General features: G+C 45.9%; 1 protein-coding gene across 1 annotated transcript; it reads right to left on the bottom strand.

The window, feature by feature from the left end:
• Window positions 1–14530: 14530 nt before the first annotated feature.
• On the bottom strand, window positions 14531–20375 carry LOC136496096 (replication protein A 70 kDa DNA-binding subunit B-like). Its single transcript, XM_066491814.1, has 10 exons — window positions 20232–20375; window positions 19872–20151; window positions 19683–19779; window positions 19485–19618; window positions 19315–19396; window positions 19108–19240; window positions 18871–19028; window positions 18278–18781; window positions 18009–18077; window positions 14531–14768 (listed from the first exon to the last, which is right to left on the bottom strand). Exons 1-10 carry the CDS (start codon window positions 20373–20375, stop codon window positions 14531–14533), a joined length of 1839 nt encoding a protein of 612 aa, XP_066347911.1.
• Between the last annotated feature and the right edge of the window lie 60 nt (window positions 20376–20435).

The following is a 20435-nucleotide window of genomic DNA, read 5'->3' as shown; positions in this document are numbered from 1 at the left end:
CTATGAACTCACGACCTTCATACACGGGGACCTCTCGGATTCCCAGCCACTGCGTGGTGGTATACAGAATCTTGGGAAATCCCTTTATGCCTTGGCAGGTGTTGCTAGTCCAGACTCCTTCAGCCATCCCTGCGGGTTGGCTAGGAGGGTTTGTGGGTTGAAGGCAAGGGCACAGTGGCTTCGATGAGGCCATGGGCTTTGGTCAAGGAGGAAGGAACTTTGGTGAGGTGGTTCAATGAGGGGGGATGCTTGGGAAAGGTAGCCGGGGTGGTTCTCATTTTGTAGAGGGCTAGGGCAAGGCTTCTCCGAGAAGCTTCACCTGCCTATAGTGGGGCTATAGCGAAAAAGTGGGGTGCACCATGTGTCTGTAGCGCGTGGTCAGAAAAAGTTGATAGGTGGGGCCTAGCAACAGGGTTTGCCTGACCCAAGAAAAGGGGGTCTGGCATGGGTGCAGAGCGAAGGACCGACCAAAGCCGCAGAAAAAGAGTAGAAAGACGTGGTCCATGATAGGCATGAATTACGGCGGACGCGGCGCACCAAGCCACAGTATAAAGCCAGCTAAAGTGCATAGATGGTGGCATATGAAAGCCGTGGATGCCGCGCACGCAGTTGTTATCCATGCATCCACGATCCTTCCCCACACACTAGTGTCATCGTCTCTGCAGACGCCAATGTCCCCTCTCCACACAACACCACGCGCACCACCGGCCCACGACGCCGCTCGAGCCATCACCTTTGTCCCCCACAAGGCCGCCAATGGCGCCGTCCTCTATGCACCACACAGTTGTACCTTCTGCATTCCACAGCACTGCTATGTGGCAGCGCTTGAGTCATGACCTCCGTGCCTAAAAAGGATGGTGCTGTTGTCCCCTCCATGAAGCCAGTTCCTTCAAAATGATGCCAGTTAGTGGCGCCGTTGATGGCACGCACCCGATCCCTTGGCCCTGCCATCAAGCTCCTATAAAACGCCCCCTCGGCTGCCTCTTCGATCACCGCAAGACACCCTACCATCAACACTAATCACCCACATAAAGACATGAAGTTTTAACCAGTTCCAACAATTGAAGAAGAAGCCTAGCGTAAGGGTTGCAAGCCATAGAGCACCTAAGAAGACATCAACAAGAAGGTGGAGTACACTGCGGGAAGGAAGAAGTGGATATGCTCAACATGTGCCTAGATGAAGAAGAACTCGCCATCACCATCTTTGCCTTCCTAATCCCTCCTCTAGTGGGTGCAATAATACTGTATATCCTTGTAATGCGCCCGTTACCATATGGGAAGCCCTAGCTGCCCATGTAATCAAGAAGCATGCAATAAGAATCCTACGATTTATGTTGGCAACTAGGACATTTTGAGATTTTGTAGTTCAAATCCTCAAAAAGGGGAAAACAAAATATGGCATGGCCATTGCTGCCAACGCTTCGTTGTAGGCGATGTGTTTGGTATGCAAAATCTTAGGAAACATGGCAAGCAAAGATATGCAACACATTTTGTAGCATCTTGGTAAAAAACTGACCTACTTGGTACACTAAGTGTTGGGAAAATATGGAGTTGTAAAGGAACTTAGAGTGTTGGTTGGCACTAAATGATGCCTATTTTAGGGCAATAAATTAGTACCATCTTATTGGAAAAACGATTGATGGAGTTGGACTCAAACAATTAACACACAAATTCAACACACAACATTAGGTGTGACTATGCTATAGGTGGAAAGAGTACCAATTACATCATTCTCCACAGTGGAAGACGTCTACACAAAACTACTGAAGTGGGGGGCTCAAACAGGTAACTCTAATAGTGCCAAAGCATTACAATACGCTGGACTACATATTAGGCGGACATCAAATGCACTACACTATGGGTACATTTTATTACTTGTACAATAACCCTTAAGGGGATACATTTGGACCGTATTAGATTCATTCCCTGAGAGGCGATGTGGCCACTCAGATCATGCTTCAGCCTGAGGAACACTTTGGAAGGATGGCATGAGAGCAGGCAGCATCCCCTGGCAATGGCTGAGTGGGTGCAAGGACCCCTTGATCACCTGACTCCTTATTAGAATTTGCTTGCGAGGCTTTAGCCGGGGAAGACACAGGTGGCCCATGCACAATCGCTGCTTGGATTCTTTCCACTGGTGCAACTGGGATTCCTTCTAGTATGGGGCACTCCCTCTCTTGCAAAGCGAGGGCCCTTCTTTTCTTCTTAGTGACAAGGTACAAATCCTTCAACTGTTGAGTATGTCGGTCTTCGGCCTGCTTGAGGGCTTCAATTGATGCAGCTTCTTGGCTCTCTGCTCTAGCTGCCTGTGCCTTAGCCTCCGCAAGCTGCACTTCAAGGTTTCTGATTTGCTTCTCAGCACCCTCTGCTCTACGAATGCACTTTCTGAGCTTGGTAGCCTGCCTATCATACTGCTTATCTAGGGAAAGCAAATAGTTAGACATGAACGCCATAGTTGGGTCACCTTGTTGTAATTCAAGCCCTTGGAGGGTCCTCATTCGAGCTTCCCATATAGGGCTTCTCCTTACCAAAGGGGGAAAGAATCTCATTGGTGTTTGACATATCTGCCTCTCATAAATTTGGCATAGGTACCTCAAAGCCTTGCGAGCGGCAACTTGGTAAGTGTCCTTGAACCGGAACCCCGTGGTAGACACTACCCATGGTATTGTGTTAGGAAAATCCTTACTTGCTCCGACGTAGACGCTCACCTCACACCGCTTGGTGCCATGCTGCTCATATTCCCTGCCAACGTATTCTGGGTGGTCCATAATACCTAGCCTGGTCATTGTTGCATATAGAAGCTTCGGGAAACCAGCCGTGTTCAGGCAGTAGCTAGTGGTCCAGTCTTCCTCCGCCATCTGCAAGGCAAAGAAGGGGATGTCATGTTTTGAACATATATGAAATGGTAGGATTTATGTAAATATGGTTATACCTCTCACCTTGTTAACGCCAGTGGACAAGAGGAAGGGCGTCTTATACTTGTAGCGAGTCGTTTATTTTATGAGATCATATAAAGGGGGAAAGAGCAATGGGGCTTGATAGAAAAGGCAGATCAGTTAAGGCATGGTTCGAAGTTTGAGGAATTCATCTTTCGGCACCTTATTTTTATAGGGACAGGAATAACACTGTATGCGGTAACACAAAGATCTTATTTAATGTGGGGGGCTATTTCGTCGATGTGGGTGCCTCTGTGAAGTAGGATGGGCGGTGGTGAGGTGACGTTTTTGGAAGTGGTTGTTGGGCACCTAAGGGCGTCTCCAACATCTAGCTATTTGGCTACCTACTATGATGCGGGCAGGGGGAAAATAAGAGAGGGAGTAATCACTAGTAACGAACAAATAGATGAGAGCGAAGCATGTAAGTCTGCTATTACAAGAATGTATAAAATAATCTTCGATCTTTTCTCTCGCCTATGTAGCTAGCACTATTGTGGATGTCCTAAGGGGCATGCTCCACCAGGCATGGGCATGAAGCGACCATTGCCTAGGCATTTAAGTGTTTATATACTCATGGTTACCCTACATAGGACAGGCGTGCTCAAGGCTTTGATGGGCACGTATTTTTTTGCTTGGTTGGCAAGGACACGAGGACATGTTTTGTAGGCGTGCTCAACGCTTTGACGGGCAGGCCTTTTGTTGCCTGGTTGGCAAGGACAGAAGGACATGGCTTGTGGTCCATAACCTAAGGATGTTATTTATTGTGGAGGGCTTTTGCACCGATATGAGTGGCATCGTGGAACCTGTTCGCTTTTGCTGAAAATAAGCGCTGATTTACTGTAGTTGCTGATTTATTGTGAGAGAAAAATATTGTTCTGTGGCTGAAAATAAGCCGGCTTATAGAGCAGCCGAACAGGCCGGTGAAGTGTGATGGACGGTGGTGAGGTGACATATGTGGCGGTGGTTGTTGGGCACCTAGGGCATGCTTCATTAGTCATGGGCGTGCGCCGACCTTTGTCTAGGCATTTAAGGGCCTGTCACGTTGATGGTCACCCTACATAGGGGACAAACATGCTTGATGCTTGATGGGTACACCCTTTGTCGCATGGATGGCAAAGAGGCAGCGACAGGCTCTGTGGTTCATGGTCATGCCTTTAGTGGCTTGGACGGCAACGAGGTGACAACACGGTGGTGGCTGTCGTGTAGATGCCCATATACCATTTATTTACCCTCCCATTGTGCTGTTAGGACTGTGTATGCTATGCTACTTAATAAACTCCCTATTATCGCTGTAGTTATTTTGAACCATTGGTCATACAACAGTGCTTTTGTTTCAGAATAGGTCAGCGTTAGAAGAAAATTAATATTTATTTTTTTTGAAGCAAACAAGGCGAGTAATATTTTAAATTTTGCAACAACTTTGTTTCCTAACATTAATGCATAACTTACTTAAACAAATACAATCTGTGTTGTGTTTATTGCAATTAAGTGTAGTCTGAATTTTTATGCTGACATCTATATAGACCTTTAAGGCCCCCTTTGGATGGCATGAGAAATAGAGGATAGGAATAGGGGAAATGTAGGATTGAAGGTGGCATGTTGTGTGAATCTTATGGAATGAATCCTATAGGAATTTATCCTACCGTGCCTTTGGTTCACAGGCAGCTCTTCTCTCGGCTGCTATCTATATCTATACCTAATAATAAAGAGAGAAAATTTTCACCCATTTTTTTCGTCCATCCATTTTTTCGGTCCGCCTCCGACTAACTACCAGCATCACTCTTTCTATTAGCTCACTTACTTAGTTTAGAGATGCAAAAACCTTATATTTACACAACTCATATTATTTACACAACTCATATGTCATATTTTCATATCACGTGACATATCACAATAGTCGCATATTTAAGTTCAGTCAAACTTCTATTAATTTTCAATACGAGATTAATCTTTTATTGCGCTAACTTTGTCGTGGGCTTTAAAATTTAAATAATTTAATTCGGCCCAATTACATGATATATCAATTTTCTGTTTCAATTCTCTCTTTCCATTTCGTTTCCACCACCCCCTGCGTGGTTCTGTATGTAATAAATAATCTAATTTGTATCTAACTCGGAGTCATTTTTTCTGGTATAGATTTCTTTTTTTTTCCGTTTCCACCTCCCCCGTGCGTGGTTCTATATACTTTTCTTTCTTTTTTTCCTCTTTCTTATAAATAAAATAACAAATGTCAAATACAGTACCGTAGATTTGTGAAAGGCTTAAACGATTCGGATGTCTACAGCTGCACGCCCCGACTGCAAAGCTGGTGATTTATGTTTTTGTTTTTTTTCCACATATTAGTTCTTTTACTACGTTAAACAACATTTTTTTTCTAAACGTTGCAACACGCATCTATATCTATACCTAATCTATACCTAATAATAAAGCGAGGAAATTTCTTCCGGTCCAATCATTTTTTTTATCTGTTTGCTTCTCCCTCGATTGTATTTTTTTTGTCTGTTTGCCTCTCCCTCGATTGTGTCCTCTACTTTGCTACTTGCGAGCGTTCTCAGGCGTGAGGGCGTCAGGCGACCCCGTGTTCCATCGTCTCTGATCGAGATTAGAATAGGGATAGATCGGGAAGTTGGGAAAATCTCCTCCCTCCCGTACTCGCGTGGGCAGTGCATGGACGCACCAGGTAACCAGGCCACCAAGGTTACTTGCCATGTGGGCCGCCTCACGTGGGCCGTCAAGATGCATTCCATACCTTGGTCGCATATATTCCTTAATTTCTGCTTTATACAATACAAGATGTTTATACATATGTGCTAGTATTAAAAAAAAACTATTTCCTCTCCTGCGCCCCAAATCCGCGCCCTCTCTCGGTTTTCTCTCCCAGCGACGCGCAGGCGGAAGGCGGCGCCCCACCTCCGCACAGCCCCCCGCCCCACCCCCGCGGCGGATCCGGCATCGGCGGACGACGGCGCCCCACCCCGCGGCGGATCCGGCGTCGGCGGACGGCGGCGCCCCACCCCCGCGGCGGATCCGGCGTCGGCGGACGGCGGCGCCCCACCCCCGCGGTGGATCCGGCACCGACGGGTCTGCCACCGGCGGAGCTACGGCGGACGGCGGTGCCTCCCCTCCGCCCCGGCGTGCTCCTCCTCTGTCTCCCTCTCCCGGGCGACCACCTCCCCGGCGTGCTCCTCCCACCGACGGGTCTGCCACCGGCGGAGCTACGGCGGACGGCGGTGCCTCCCCTCCGCCCCGGCGTGCTCCTCCTCTGTCTCCCTCTCCCGGGCGACCACCTCCCCGGCGTTACAGGAGTACCTTCATTTTTATTGTGATCCTCCACTATACCATGGAGATGTTAAGCCTAGCAATGTCTTCTTGGACAAGAATTACCTTGCAAAGGTAATTCATACAGAACTTTGTCACAATTTACAATCCTATTATGCACATCCCAACTGTTTGTCCTTTAACAGCTTGCTGGCTGCGGTCTTGTGCACTACTCTAGTAGTGGCAATACAACTCCCAGTTGCACACCAGTAAATGTCAAGATCCAAGCAACTCCTGGTAAGGCTATGTTGTTTATAAATTCTGGTGCCTTTTGCTCTGTCAATTTTTAGATGAAGGAACCAGTATTTTGAATGTAGTCCTGACCTCTGCATCCGACTGTTAAGCTGAAAGAATAGACACTGTAGTGTGCACAATGTGTCACCATATGTCCATATCAAACCTAATGTACCAGCTCAAAACCCACATGATAATCCTAAACTCCATTTACCATTTTTTTGTTTGCGCACAAAATACAAAGTTTCATCAATTATGTTAGGTGAATTCTGTACTTCAATCATAACCTCTATCCTGTGTTCTGAATTTGCTATATTAATTTATCTGTATTGTAGTATGATGCTATCCGTTTTTTGTCCTTGCTATCCGGTTTTTGTCCTTGCTATATTAATTCTGTACTTCAATCATAACCTCTGCTCGTTAATTTGCAATTAATGCACACCAATGCAGCTAGCAGAATGTTTCTGAAACCTGAGTGGTTTCAATTGTTAGGTTCAAATGATGAGGAGACATTCATTCACAGGGAATTCCTCTTGCCGATAAGGATCATGACATCATCGTTTCTTTTCAAAACAGCAAATATCAACAAGGCCACCTCTAACCCATAAGCTTTCATATTTCACACGTCGCAACTTTTATATGTCCATAATTTAGTATATTTTTAATCTAAGTGACCAATACATTTATGGTATGGCACAAATTATAACTGTGGCATTTGAATATGTGTCCACATACATTAATTCGACCTAACACCCAAACACCTAATTCTGTTTGGACACAACAGGAATCGATGGTGTGCAAACACAGAACTATTTCTTAAAAAAAGTAAAGCACAGATTCAAGGGATGTTCCCACTGAAAAGAATCATTCATTTTCTAGGTAGCTAAAACAGATACTCCTGAGAAAATACCTAGGCACAATCAGTATCCAGCATCGCCGACATCGCCTAGGCAGCTAAAAAAGCAGACTCCTCAGCAAACACTTCAGCACCATCAGGGCTCGGCAGTGTCGCCATGACAGGCGGTGCCGACAGTGTTTCTGGTATTGGATGGCACACAAGCGGTGCGAGGAAGGCAGCGCATCTCCGGCCGTAGTCCGTAGCGATCACCTTGATGGTGGCTATGGTGAGGTGGATGCGGACGTGGTCAGGGATTGCAGGATGCCGGCCGACCGGGCAGTTGAACTTGCGCCTTCCTGGCAGGCGCTCACCGTATAAGCAGACCATGGCCGCATCATAGGCTAGGGCTGCCTGAATGGCATTTTGAAACCTGCCGATCCACAACTTCAATCGAGTGCGTGGTATGCGGATCTCCATAGCCCACCCACCCCAACGCCGTTGTCGCACGCCCGTCCAGCCCATGGCCTTCTGTGGCCGACGACCAGTGGATGCTGACCCCCTAGCCGGACGCCCACTGAGGCGCTGCTGGGGACATCCCCTCCCTTCTGATGCCATGGCGCTGGTTCGCACGGCTGCTGCGGGCATAGCTCACCTGCAATGTGCAAGAAAGCTGAGTGAGGCCAGGGCGGTGGTTCTAAGTGGAGACGAATGGGATAGAGAGGGTGTGGTTTTAAATGCGTGGGAATAGACAGACCAGTTTGTCGGTGCCTGGAAGGGCAATTAGGGAAATAGAAAGATTAAAAATAGTATTTAATTATGTTTTCAGAATTCTACAACATGTTTTGGATGCTAGTTCGGTGTACCTTTTTTTGGTTTGCCTGTGTGCCCATACTATGTACCCGTTAGTCATTCAGCCATGCACCTCTTACGCCGCAGTATTTATTGGCACATAAGCCAAGTGATTACCTCATAAAGATTTTTTAACTATGACTGTCCTGATTGTGTTTCATCCTGCAACAAAAGTAAATGGTATTTATTATCTAATATTTTAGCAGATAACTGGTTGGAATTAGAGAATGCTGCTTCTGAGCCTCCATAGAACAAGCAAGCAGTCTTTGGTTGGCTTAATTAAAATGCTACGATCACCTATCAAACTAAGGAACCCGGAGGGAGAAGGGAGAGATCTCAACCCAATACAAAATACACAAGGCCACAGAGGCACACCACATGTATTTATTCTAAGGGCACAGAGGAACATCGAACAATACATACATGAGACTGCACACACCTAAAGGTACATACAAAGCAACAAAAGGTACACATAAAAGGTACTTAATAGCGTCCACGGTACAACGACATAGTAGCCTAACATGGGTAACAATATATGGGAAAACACGACCAGATGGACGGAAGGAAGCCTTTGAATTGGTTGTTGCACATGCGCTGTCATTAGGGATGGTGTGTTCGGTGGACAGTACATAGGAGATTGCTAGGCTAGCACATGGTGCAGTGCCAACATTTCCTAGAGGCCCCTCATGTGATTGCATCCCTGCCAGGGAGCGGAAAAAGTAAGTTAGCGAGCCATTTAAAATATGACAGAACAATTCTTGTGAAGCAACACAAACCAAGGAGCATGCATGCATACCTTTAAAAGCTCCCAGTAGGGATGTATGTAGGGATGTTCTCCAGGACAAGGCTGAATAGCTGTTCAACAAGTTGTATATACCGTGGGTCTGGTCCAGCAACCGGCTCTGCACCGATGGACGTAAGAGGAGTCGCTGAAGAAAGGATATCACTATAGCTTGAGCAGATGGATCCAAGGCGGTCCAAAAGCTCCTTACGAGACTTGAATAGGTTGTCCGTTTGGATGCGCAGCGTATCATACTTAGTCTCAACAAGCTGGGACCAAGACATGAAGTGGTCCAGCTGCTTATACGTTTCCTTGAAAGCAGAATAAGTCAGATCATTAATGCAAATATTCATCCTTCCTATAAAATAGCAGATTGCTTGCTCAGCAACACTTTCTTCTGCCTCATATAAGCTCGTGAAAGGGACACTCTCGAAAGTCTGAACTTCTGGCAGGCCCTTGCTGCCAGCTTTGGAGCGAATCTCAATGCTCAGCCACGCCAGCGTTTTCTTGTTATCCAACTTCACTGCTCCCTCGGTGCGAATAATCGCGCCTATCTTGGGAAGAATCTGTCTTAACATGCTCTTGCGTGATATATCAAGTACAACCGGAACCTACAACAAAGGGACAGAAATATAAGGATCTAGAGTATCTGTGTGTATATATAGGTGGACCCAATGAGTAGCTACTATACTGTAACTCATACGCATGATAAGCAAAGTGCACAAATAGAAGCAGCATGGACCAAATAGTGTCAATGAATGACTGTGCATGATAACCCAATACCATCGTGCTCCATGCCAAAACAACTAAATAAAATAATACCTGCGGCACGGGGGGCTGCAAAGCAGCGAACGGGAGTGGGGGCACGGGGACATGGCCATCTAAAGAACCGGAGGGAAGTGGTGGCACGGGGACATGGGCATGAAAATTAGCCAACGGAAGCGGCGGCAGGGGGACATGGGCATCCAAAGTACAGGAGGGAAGTGGTGGCACGGGGACATTGGCATGCAAATTAGCCAACGGAAGCGCTGACAAGGGGACACGACCATCGAAACCATCAGAGGGAAGTGGCGGGTCACGACCATCGAAACGATCAGAGGGAAGTGGCGGAGCTCCTTCGTTGACGACACTCTTACCCTTGTCCACGTTGATGATGACGCTCTTACCTTTATCCATGTTCCTGCTAGATGAACGACAAGTTATTGTCTTGGATATATATAGAATCAACTGGTGCATACATAGGCCGTAAAGATTTTTTTATTTAAAATAAAACAAATATATGTAGAATTTGATATGCATTTCCGTAATACAAGTGGCGGGAAACAATATATAATTATATCTATGCGAGATAAGAATTCACACCGACACTTGCCAAAGTATGAGAAAGGACAAAATAAAATAAGGCTGCTACAAATAACATTAGTAGACTATTAAATATAACATTAAGGCTGCTAAAAATAATATTAATAAGCTATTAAATATAGCATTAATTAGTTGACAGTGCATGATCCTATTCGGTTGGACCACTGCCTGGAACGTGGATGGGTGAACGTTGTCTCCCTAGCTATACCAGGAACCTATTGCAACAATAAATTTGGAATGCTCAATTACTGACTCCTGACCTATGCCTTCTTTGTGGACTGCCGGTGCAGCCCCTACGCATGGAACTTGCCATATAAATAGCCATGCCATATAAATAGCCAAGCCTGCGCAGGTGGAGTAATGCCTGGCAGGTGAGCTACACACATGACAAGGATGGGCTACCTGAATAAATGCTGGCACTGTTAACCTAGTTCCTTCCTTGGAATGCGCTGCTGGCCTGCAAAATGGCTGTGCACACGAGCTGCAGCTTGTCCACTGGCAACATTTTTGCACGGGAACACGCATCCATCCACACCATGACAGAACGTGCACCCTTGGACCCATCCAAAGCTGATGCTAGTGCAGATGCATGACCCATGAATCCCTTGACACATCTATGGCATGAAATAAATTTACTATGCACAACCAGAATTTACCGTGAGAGGCAGCGAAAGGACGATGTTCAGACCCTGAATCTCTTGTCACATCTATGCATGGAGTAAATTTACACTGCCAGGAAAGAACTTTACTGCGCACAATAAAAATTTACAATGCAGCATGCAGGTGACCATGCAAGAGCGCAAAGGAAGGTGGTCCTTGAATCTCTTTTCGCATTTATGATATGGTATAGGTTGTCTAGGATGCCAGTGTCATTTATGATGGCAGTGACCTATCCTAGAAGAGGAACCCCCGAGTCCATTAAATAGCCATTCTTGCAACCGCAGTGCAAACCATTCTTGCAACCATGCTAGGGGCCGAGCGCATTGCAACGTTACTTGGCAGGCCATGCCCACTGCACCACATACCCTGTAAATACATATGTCTGAATTGTCTAGACCTACAGCAAGAAGCTCTGTGTGCACAATGCCGAGCAGACCATGTATCCCACCATGCATCCCACCGGACCCTACAGGTTCTAGAATCCGCCCAGTGTAGTCACCCCTATATAGGTAACATTTAATTGAATAAGCACTCAGCATATCTTGCAGGTGCTGAAGAAGGCAACCAGAGATGTGGTACGCGTACGAGATGTGTTGAGCCTTGTTGATGTGGCCGGGGTGCAACAATACGTCTGTAACAGGGCTATGGTGGTTTACCTTAAAAAATGGCCTGGCGATAGATTCTACTCGCGTAGGTCCAAGCAAGAGAACCTCTGTGTTGCCTGCAAACAGAGGCTAAAGAGCCCATACAAGTTTTGTTCCATTGGGTGCAAAGTATGTAGGTTGTTTTTTTCGTCACATGAGACAACTAAGGTCTGGAACTTGGTAACCATTTCATTGAGTAATTGTTACATAGGAAAGGATCACATCTGGCATGACACATGATGCTGGCCCAACGAAGCGGCCATTCAAGCTGGAGGATGGCGCTCAATCTAGTCGCTCACTCCATAAGGTGGCAGCGACGTCGAGGAACACACGTAAGAGTCGCCCGAGGCGTGCACCATTCTTTTGAGCTAGATACATTGTCCTAGGAGCCTACATATGAGGAACAAAACGGAGAGGCTACTATTTCATTTAGCTGTGTGGCTTCATGTCAACCTAGGTCTGTAATATATTTAGGTAGGGATCCGGCCTACTATATTGTATGAGTCATGCACCGCTGGCATGCTATCCATATGCTCGGCCTTTTTTGCATGCAAACGATGTGTGCCCTGTCTTACTTTCTACGAATGCAATCAAGGAATGGGATATTAAGTTTTCCCATGCGCTGCTAATACTAAGGTTGGGACTGTGGTGGCTTGTCGCCAAATATGTTGTCACTGAATTGCTGATTGTAAAAAAATCTTTCACGCAAATAACTAAGTTCATTTATTTGTGCAGCGAGAATTTTCCAAATCTACCGAGTGAATTTACGGTAGGAACCCGACCAAGATCTAAGGTTGGCACACTGGTTTTTCCCTAGCTATACCAAGAACCTATTGCAACAATAAATTTGGAATGCTCAATTACTGACTCCTGACCTATGCCTGCTTTGTGGACTGCCGGTGCAGCCCCTACGCATGGAACGTGCCATATAAATAGCCATGCCATATAAATAGCCAAGCCTGCGCAGGTGGAGTAATGCCTGGCAGGTGAGCTACACACATGACAAGGATGGGCTACCTGAATAAATGCTGGCACTGTTAACCCAGTTCCTTCCTTGGAATGCGCTGCTGGCCTGCAAAATGGCTGTGCACACGAGCTGCAGCTTGTCCACTGGCAACATTTTTGCACGGGAACACGCATCCATCCACACCATGACAGAACGTGCACCCTTGGACCCATCCAAAGCTGATGCTAGTGCAGATGCATGACCCATGAATCCCTTGACACATCTATGGCATGAAATAAATTTACTATGCACAACCAGAATTTACCGTGAGAGGCAGCGAAAGGACGATGTTCAGACCATGAATCTCTTGTCACATCTATGCATGCAGTAAATTTACACTGCCAGGAAAGAACTTTACTACGCACAATAAGAATTTACAATGCAGCATGCAGGTGACCATGCAAGAGCGCAAAGGAAGGTGGTCCTTGAATCTCTTTTCGCATTTATGATATGGTATAGGTTGTCTAGGATGCCAGTGTCATTTATGATGGCAGTGACCTATCCTAGAAGAGGAACCCCCGAGTCCATTAAATAGCCATTCTTGCAACCGCAGTGCAAACCATTCTTGCAACCATGCTAGGGGCCGAGCGCATTGCAACGTTACTTGGCAGGCCATGCCCACTGCACCACATACCCTGTAAATACATATGTCTGAATTGTCTAGACCTACAGCAAGAAGCTCTGTGTGCACAATGCCGAGCAGACCATGTATCCCACCATGCATCCCACCGGACCCTACAGGTTCTAGAATCCGCCCAGTGTAGTCACCCCTATATAGGTAACATTTAATTGAATAAGCACTCAGCATATCTTGCAGGTGCTGAAGAAGGCAACCAGAGATGTGGTACGCGTACGAGATGTGTTGAGCCTTGTTGATGTGGCCGGGGTGCAACAATACGTCTGTAACAGGGCTATGGTGGTTTACCTTAAAAAATGGCCTGGCGATAGATTCTACTCGCGTAGGTCCAAGCAAGAGAACCTCTGTGTTGCCTGCAAACAGAGGCTAAAGAGCCCATACAAGTTTTGTTCCATTGGGTGCAAAGTATGTAGGTTGTTTTTTTCGTCACATGAGACAACTAAGGTCTGGAACTTGGTAACCATTTCATTGAGTAATTGTTACATAGGAAAGGATCACATCTGGCATGACACATGATGCTGGCCCAACGAAGCGGCCATTCAAGCTGGAGGATGGCGCTCAATCTAGTCGCTCACTCCATAAGGTGGCAGCGACGTCGAGGAACACACGTAAGAGTCGCCCGAGGCGTGCACCATTCTTTTGAGCTAGATACATTGTCCTAGGAGCCTACATATGAGGAACAAAACGGAGAGGCTACTATTTCATTTAGCTGTGTGGCTTCATGTCAACCTAGGTCTGTAATATATTTAGGTAGGGACCGGCCTACTATATTGTATGAGTCATGCACCGCTGGCATGCTATCCATATGCTCGGCCTTTTTTGCATGCAAACGATGTGTGCCCTGTCTTACTTTCTACGAATGCAATCAAGGAATGGGATATTAAGTTTTCCCATGCGCTGCTAATACTAAGGTTGGGACGTGGTGGCTTGTCGCCAAATATGTTGTCACTGAATTGCTGATTTTAAAAAAATCTTTCACGCAAATAACTAAGTTCATTTATTTGTGCAGCGAGAATTTTCCAAATCTACCGAGTGAATTTACGGTAGGAACCCGACCAAGATCTAAGGTTGGCACACTGGTTTTTCCCTAGCTATACCAAGAACCTATTGCAACAATAAATTTGGAATGCTCAATTACTGACTCCTGACCTATGCCTGCTTTGTGGACTGCCGGTGCAGCCCCTACGCATGGAACGTGCCATATAAATAGCCATGCCATATAAATAGCCAAGCCTGCGCAGGTGGAGTAATGCCTGGCAGGTGAGCTACACACATGACAAGGATGGGCTACCTGAATAAATGCTGGCACTGTTAACCCAGTTCCTTCCTTGGAATGCGCTGCTGGCCTGCAAAATGGCTGTGCACACGAGCTGCAGCTTGTCCACTGGCAACATTTTTGCACGGGAACACGCATCCATCCACACCATGACAGAACGTGCACCCTTGGACCCATCCAAAGCTGATGCTAGTGCAGATGCATGACCCATGAATCCCTTGACACATCTATGGCATGAAATAAATTTACTATGCACAACCAGAATTTACCGTGAGAGGCAGCGAAAGGACGATGTTCAGACCATGAATCTCTTGTCACATCTATGCATGCAGTAAATTTACACTGCCAGGAAAGAACTTTACTACGCACAATAAGAATTTACAATGCAGCATGCAGGTGACCATGCAAGAGCGCAAAGGAAGGTGGTCCTTGAATCTCTTTTCGCATTTATGATATGGTATAGGTTGTCTAGGATGCCAGTGTCATTTATGATGGCAGTGACCTATCCTAGAAGAGGAACCCCCGAGTCCATTAAATAGCCATTCTTGCAACCGCAGTGCAAACCATTCTTGCAACCATGCTAGGGGCCGAGCGCATTGCAACGTTACTTGGCAGGCCATGCCCACTGCACCACATACCCTGTAAATACATATGTCTGAATTGTCTAGACCTAACGAAGAGGAAGAACCGGTCTGTACAACAAGAGCTCCACAATGCCAGCTGGACCAACCATCTAAGTGGATGGATAAACACGGCGGAACAGCTGGAAGAATTCGTCTCCCTTTGGTTGCGAGTGCAGGCAATCGAACTACAGCAGGATGTAGAGGACTCCATTACTTGGCGCTGGACAGCGGACGACTGCTCCTCTGCCCGGTCAGCCTACACAGTTCAGTTTAGGGGGTCGTACACGCTCGTCAATAGTGTGGCAATTTGGAAAGCGGAGGCTCAGAATAAATGTAAAGTCTTCATGTGGATATTGGTGCAAGGAAAATTGCTAACAGCGAAAAACTGCAGCAAAGGGGATGGCCGCACCGTGAACATTGTGTGCTTTGCAACGGCCCCCTAGAGACTTGCTTGCATCTATCCTTTCTTTGCCCCTTCGCCGGAACTGTTTGGAGTACTCCAATGGGAGCACATTGACCCCCAGCTTATCCAGGGAGGGGAGGAACCTCCACACTTCAGTGCTTGGTGGGAGAGGACCACAGCTAGAGTGCCAAAGGAGGAGAGGAAGCGGTTCAACGGCTTGGTGATATATACAGCCTGGAACATCTGGAAAGAGCGGAACCGTAGGATTTTCGATAGCGCCTTTGAGTCGGCTATGCAGGTAGCCGCAAGAGTAAAAGACGACATAGCGGAGAGGAGGAGGGCTTTTGGGGGGTAATTTTCAGGTCTGAAGGGTTAGGCGTTTTTGTGGAGCGCCCTTTGTGTTTTCTTTCCCCTAACCTTCAACTGCTTCTTTCTCTGTACTTAAACCTCTTGTTTTTGCTTCTACTTAATTGATGGGCAGAGCTCCTGCCGTTTTTCCAAAACAAGAAAAAGACGCGATTCATCTAGTTGCTGCTGGGCTTACTGAAAGCATGCTTGCGTTGCACCATATGTGTATGTGTTGCAGGTGTTGAAGCCATCTGCACTCCAATCCAAACGCTATGAAAACTCTGTAATACAAGCTGATAGTGCTCTTTTCATAAGCAATGTCAATTGTGCTCCCTGGATATATACATATATTTATATCAATTATGATAGCATCTTACAGGATGAGCTTTTGCTACAGGATTCATCTAACTAAGTTTTCCATGGTACTCCTAGAAATATACTAACTGCATAGGTACTCAAACTTATTGCATACACGGGCGCGCGGATTCGCGCGCCATTCCACTAGTATATTAAAGTCTTGGTCAAGATAAGGATATCACAAATTTCTGTTAATATGCAATGTGCCCAATCATGCATGTTAATGTAACCAATCCCTCTTTCAATAACTTCTTCTCGTTTCTTGCAATCGTCAAGTGGACAAGTCCATGTGTTGGGTGTAGAAATCATTCTTCAAATACCTACCTTGTGAACGTACAAGCCACAATCCAAATCTGAATTATCTTCACTAAAAGTATATGGTTTACTGATGACAAAAGCGTTTCCAGATTATTTTCTACTGAGTGCAAGTATCCTTAAATTTCCTTCAATTGTGCACTTTTATCATATGAATATGATTTTCTTCATCTCATATACTTAAAAGTTACAAAACAGAACCAGACCTCAAAATTGATTGTAGTTTTGTGACAACCTTTTGAGTGTTGTGCTTGGAGTCCAGAAGCAAAAGCTGGTGCTCTGTGCAACATGATTCGTCATAGTTCTGGAACAGCCTTTAGTTTCTATACAGTATGCACGTATCCAAAGTCAGTCTTAAATTGTTTAAATTTTAAAAACACTCCATAAGCTACCGAAGCATATTTTGCTGGATGACAAAAATATAGTATGCCAGGTTGTTCAAGATGTTCAGTATCTCACCACTTCCCTACTCTAGTTCTTAGAAATCGGGGTTGCTTCCTAAACATAACAAATTGGAGCTGCATTGTGCTGTTTAAGCTAATCTCTCCATATCAAAACACGCATAAAAAAAATCTTTCACGCAAATAACTAAGTTCATTTATTTGTGCAGCGAGAATTTTCCAAATCTACCGAGTGAATTTACGGTAGGAACCCGACCAAGATCTAAGGTTGGCACACTGGTTCGTGAAGACTTTTGAATGGTAAAAGCAGCAAAGCAATCAAGTGAGTGCCTATGATCCAACTCTATCATTCAGATTTCCATAATCTCCATGGGAGAACTGTACTGTGTTTCATTTTGTATAGGCCTCCAAACAGCCTATAGGCAACCTAGGAGTACAAGGTTCACAGGAACTTGTTAGCACAGGGGAGGCAACCTGGGAGAACTTGGTAGCACACGGGAGGCAACCTGGGAGTGCAGGCATGACATAGATATCCAGCTAGTGTCCAAAGCACTGGATATGGGGCCATGAAAGGAAAGTAGACAAAGCACTCTAATCGAGTTGAGCCAATATTACACACGAAACGATAACAAACAAGGAGGGGTACAAATTATTCTTCAGTTCAGTAGACTGAATGGCTGTCGCCAACACACTACTAACCCACTATAACAGGGAGACAAATGAGGCGTAGACCCTACATCTACGATAAAATCACAAAGATGCTTATCTACTAAAGTAGCATAACGGGCTAATGGATACATGAGCCAAAGGACCTCTAGAGGCTAACACAAGTGCTCACAGGCAAAACCCATGGCACGCCGGTCCACTTTTCACTAAGCTGCACTGGATGAAGCTGTGTAGCGATATATTATTCATGCTGAAGCGCCAGACGTAGGCTTACTCGTCACTGCAAGTTAGAAATATTTTGTCACCCAACTGATGGAACCAAACAATGAAATAGTGTAATAAGAAAGAAGGTACCTTGGTCCGCCTTTCTTTGCAGAGAATAGCTCCTTGCGAGCAGACCTTGGTCTCTTGCCTAGAACAGTGCTGAAAAAATATACACACATATAAGCAAATCACCATACACTGGACCTTCTCCACCCGGGGAGGTGAACACAAGGAGAGATAACGATCAATGTTGGCGTAAACTAATGTAATAGATTCTAAATCAATTTGCTAGGGCAAGCAGAGCACACTAGGCGGTCACGACAAATAATTTCAATCACTTAGTTGACGAAAGTACGTACCCATGGTCCTCATGGACAGCAGAGGGTACAACCTTCCCCTTGATGGATGAGGTCTTGGTACCACCTACTGTCACAGGATCAGGTGGAGTTGAGCTACCTTCTGGATCACTAGGAACTTCAGAAATAGCAAGACCTTGTGTTGGGCGGTCTTTTGTAGAGGCAACGTTTGAGGGTCCAATCATGTTCATAGCTTTGGGATCCCTAGGATCATGCGGCGGACGCCCAGGAGGACCACGAGCCTCAACAGACGTTGGATCAGGAAACACCCTCCTAGCTTGGAAGCAGAGCTGCCCGGTTCTAAAGGTTTGCTCACTTATAACCACCTGGAACACATACCTTCGACCAACAAGGCCGCGAAGGGGTGCAGGCAGCAAAATCTGATTGGATGAGCTTTCTTCAACAAGTTCAGCGGCAGTCCGCCGAACAACCTGTTCAGCTACTCCTCCGAAGAGAAATATTTTCACACGGCCAGTTGGATCCTCGACGATCGCATTCAGCTTATAGCTTGGGTGGGAAAAAAGAAGACCCATTAGGAACAAGCTGAGACAATTTGTTTGATTTAAAGGGACATTACCGTTCCAAGCAAGAATTACCTGGGAATAACCACTGGTTTATCCTCATCACAGTTTGTACATTCGAAGCCATCAAATGTAGCCTTCAGTCCCCGACGGCATATACTGCAACCTTTATACCACCAACCATTCGAAACGTCTATTTCTCTTATGGTTGCATCACAGGTAAAACGAACACCCTACATGGAAGGGCAGAACAAATTTTGGCAACCTGATCTGAGCATCGGATATAGGGAATCGCTATGAAGGAGGCAGTACATTGATGTCATGGGGATCCAATGTTAGGAGGGCTGCAACAGTTTTCCTATTGGCGCTTGCATCATCAGCAACACCGGCGTCCGCATCATCATCGCCTGGCAGGAACACGACCTCAGATCCTCTCCCCTGTAAACTGAGGACAAGACCAACAACCATTTAGGCATCCTACAAATTGGCAAAGGCAGTACAGGAGAAGCATCATATTACCTAGCACGAAAAGCGTTCATCTCTGGAAGGTCAATGTTCATGTACCATCTGGTGGCATCACCGCTCACACATGTTGTGGAGCCTACATTGACAATGTGTTGGAGAGGTTATAACATCAACTAAATGTTACACAAATCATATATAGAAAGTATACAATAAACAACACACACCTATGTATTGCTTAACTTGCAACCCAGCAAAAACAATCACAACGGGCTCATCTTTATCAATGGTTTCAATAAGAAACTGGTCCTCAAAAGAGGTTGCATGGTCGCCCCACAAAGTAATTTGCATGACACGATCGCTAAAAAAGAGTCACAACAAATTAATGCTAATCCAGGAAGACCATAAAGTGCTTAGGAATCAACCTTAGATCACGTAGCTCCAGCACCCTCCGCACGGCCACACCATTTAGACTGCTAGATCGCACCACAGGATGAATGACTGTAAGCTGTCCAATAATATCTGATGGAAATCCAAACAGCGCATCACCTGATAAGCTAACCCGGAAAGACAAGAAAAGGAGCCTTAACAGGCAAGGCAAGGGTAGTACTTACCTGCTAGGCCATGTTCGTTCCTCCTCCGCTTGCGGTCTAAGGCCTCAAAGTCCACAAAATTAAAACTATGGAGAGGAAGCTGAGCGGCCAGCGCCGTAGATATCTCCTCTACGGAAGTCCACGGTGTAAAATAGATTGTGTGTGGGTTTGGCACAGGGTTGTACTTTCTTGGCTGTCTGCTAACTTGGAATTTTTTTATCATATACGGGCGGCCTTCCACTAAAGAATCAGCAAATTTTCCCAGGTCTTTATGCCCGATGCAAGCTGCAATACCCACACCCTGATGTAGAGAGCCTTAGATTAACTGCACAGACATATCTCAGGGAAACCGCGTATATGAGTAGGTAGAAAGGAACATACCTCTTCATCAACCAGAAGAAGTTCCATGCCAGTTACACCCGTTGCCTTAGGATTCCAAGATACCTTCCACATCCTAGCAACTCTAACCTTGATGGTCCAATTGTGCCTTGATGGATTTATCTGTGATACCAAGGTGTACTCCATCTGGTGTTGGGGCATCAACAGAAGAAAAGGAAGTGTGTTAAACATAGCACCATAAAGTAG

Source organism: Miscanthus floridulus, chromosome 12, assembly GCF_019320115.1.
Source record: "Miscanthus floridulus cultivar M001 chromosome 12, ASM1932011v1, whole genome shotgun sequence".
In the NCBI taxonomy this organism is placed as follows: domain Eukaryota; kingdom Viridiplantae; phylum Streptophyta; class Magnoliopsida; order Poales; family Poaceae; genus Miscanthus; species Miscanthus floridulus.
The sequence above is the reverse complement of the archived record's forward strand: the minus strand, read 5'-3'. Positions and strand labels throughout refer to the sequence as shown.

What these genes read in the sequence shown, in the direction of transcription:
- LOC136496096 (XM_066491814.1), bottom strand. Translation starts at nt 20,375, where the DNA reads ATGGAGTACACCTTGGTATCACAGATAAATCCATCAAGGCACAATTGG. An exon ending in ATGAACGCTTTTCGTGCTAG is followed by an intron (nt 19,241 to 19,314) that starts GTAATATGATGC and finishes TCTTGTCCTCAG; the next exon opens with TTTACAGGGGAGAGGATCTG. An exon ending in GCAAAGAAAGGCGGACCAAG is followed by an intron (nt 14,769 to 18,008) that starts GTACCTTCTTTC and finishes TTCATGCCATAG; the next exon opens with ATGTGTCAAGGGATTCATGG.